This window comes from Gracilinanus agilis, chromosome 2 (assembly GCF_016433145.1).
Source record: "Gracilinanus agilis isolate LMUSP501 chromosome 2, AgileGrace, whole genome shotgun sequence".
NCBI classification, from domain to species: domain Eukaryota; kingdom Metazoa; phylum Chordata; class Mammalia; order Didelphimorphia; family Didelphidae; genus Gracilinanus; species Gracilinanus agilis.
Window position 1 is genome coordinate 578,451,283 of NC_058131.1, and position 2,529 is coordinate 578,453,811.

At 44.5% G+C, this 2,529-nt stretch overlaps 1 protein-coding gene across 1 annotated transcript in view; it reads left to right on the plus strand.

The window, feature by feature from the left end:
- The first annotated feature begins 2,097 nt into the window (after positions 1–2,097).
- Positions 2,098–2,529, plus strand: part of RORA (RAR related orphan receptor A) — an 897,474-nt gene continuing 897,042 nt past the window's right edge. The window contains exon 1 of the mRNA XM_044665391.1: positions 2,098–2,357. Within this exon, the coding sequence (XP_044521326.1) occupies positions 2,192–2,357 (166 nt within the window). The 5' untranslated portion in view covers positions 2,098–2,191. The remainder of the gene's footprint in view (positions 2,358–2,529) is intronic.

A 2,529-nucleotide genomic window follows, 5' to 3' on the forward strand; every position in this document is an offset into this window, starting at 1 on the left:
GAATAAAGTGCAAAATCACTGGCATCTTTTTTAGGTGCTAACAGACTGTTTGGAGTACTGTATCCTTGTAGAGACTGGATTTATGTATTAGAACTTTCACATTTTATTTACATCACACTAGAAAAGACCAGAGCACAGGTTTTGCTGGTTAACACACAGCACAAGGCAAACAGCATTGTGTATTTGAAATCCAACCAATATCAGTAACAAAAACCATGTGTGAAGTTTGGCATATGGAAGTTGCTCTTAGTCTATTATCTAACTGATTTTTCCCCCATTTTTTTAGAATGTCCTCACACCAGGAAATTGGAAGGAAAAAAGAAAATGTTTCCTTTCCTCCACCTCCTCCCATTCATACCATTTTATATTATGTAACAGTGGGATGATGATGAACAGAATAATAATAGCTAACACTTATACAGCACTTTAAGATTTTCAAAGCGCTTTGCATACCTCACTTGATCCTTACAATTCTGAAAGATGAGTGTTCTTATTATCTCCATTTTACAAATGAAAAAAAATGAGACTGAGAGAGACACTAAGTGCCTGGCCTAGGGTCACAATAGTTTAAGAGAATCAGGTTCAAACTCAGGTGATGAAGATCATGATGATTTTTTTAAATTAATGAACTCCAGGCTTTTAGAGGGAAAGTGGGGGAGGGGTGGAGTGGATAGCAATATTTTTCTTCTTTAAGTGATAACAAGGTGAAGGCTCAGGTCATTTTTTTCCAATGGTCAAGTGAAATGGTCTGTCAAAAATTTATCTTGGAGAGATAATCTGATCTTTCAAGTTCCCCAATCTGCTCTGTTCCTCCATAATGTTTGGAAATGTCCTTCACTTTGCTTAAAAATTGTTAGTATATAGACCAAGGGTTCCACAATCTGAAGAAAGAGATCACTTCAGCGTCCATCAGGCATATTCTTCATTCAGTCAATCAACAATCATTTTATTAAGCACTTCCCATGGGCCAGGCCCTATTGCAAAGTGTTGAGGATATAAAGAAAAAGTGAAACACTCCCTGCCTTCAGGGAGCTTACATTCTAATAAAGGAGACAGCAGGTGCAAATCACTAAATACAGCATATTATTATTTTTCAAACATCAGATTCTCTTCAACCTTTCTTCCAGCTTTGTATTTTATGGCTGAGTTTTCATTTAACAACAAATGGTCTGGAGGCAATTAACAATTAACAGTTTCTTGTAAGATAAAGGGATAGATTTCATTTTTGATGCTTAGGTATTTCTTGGCATTGCCATTTACCAAGCACATAAAAGTTTTCTCCTGGAGAACTGACCTATTAAAAGGGGGGGGGGGGGGAAACAAACATATTTTTTAAAAGGTGAGAACACACACTGGGCTTTGGGCTGTCCACATCATGACAGCAAAGGAAAGGTGACCTCTTTTTACTGGGCCAGAAAATAATTTATGAGTCTAATAAAGCAAACCACTTATCAGGGTCTGATCTAGGCAATGTTAAAAATCCAATGGCTATCCCATCCCCCAATCCTGTCCAATCCCAAACTAAAGAGTGCCACCTTCTCGCATTCCCAACGTTCCTCTGAGTGTCATCCTGGTCCTGAATCTCTTTTCGTTCTTCTCTTGGCCTCGGGCACAACAAAAACCTTGTCTGCCAACTTCTCCACTTGGGATCCTCGGACTTTGCTCTTTCCAGGGTCTCAGGCTGGAAGGGGATGGGGGACCGAGTCATGTTCCTGAGAGACTCAGAAGCATTCACAGAATCATATTGCCAATTATAATTCGATTGGGGAGAGGAGGGGGAAACTATCCCCGCTATTATCCCCTTTTATTCTCTCACCTCCCCAAATATTGCAGCCAGTTTATGGCACTGTGTCTGGGGTGCAGAGGGTGGGGTATGTGGAGTGTGGGGGATGGATGGAGAAGCTCTCGCTAGCGCTGCCTGTGGTCAAATCCGCTTTCAGTCCCATCTCCAGAGCGCACACACAGAGACACACATACACGCACACGCACACACACACACACACTAGCTCTCTCGCTCTAGCTTGCTTCTCTCCCTCTCTCCCTCATTCCCTGTCTCCTTCTCCTTTTTTTTTTTTTTTTTTTTTTTTTTTTTTTTTTTTTTTTTTTGGTACCATAGAGTTGCACTGAAAACAGAAGATAGAGGGAGTCTCGGAGCTCGCCATCTCCAGCGATCTCTACATTGGGAAAAAACATGGAGTCAGCTCCGGCAGCCCCCGACCCAGCAGCCAGCGAGCCGGGCAGCAGCGGCTCCGAAGCGGCCGCCGGCTCCAGGGAGACCCCGCTGAACCAGGAATCCACCCGGAAAAACGAGCCGCCGACACCGGTGCGCAGACAGAGCTATTCCAGCACCAGCAGAGGTAGGGAAGCTGGAGAGAGGGGGTTGAAGGGGGGGGGGGTGTTAGGACAGAGTGAGGGGTGATGGAGGGGAAGACAGCTGGGGGATGGCCCAGGAGGCCGGGGGCATGGACTGGGGGTGGGGGGGTCGGGCTGCAGGGCACAGGCAGTCCAGGCGCTGGCAGCAGTACCCCG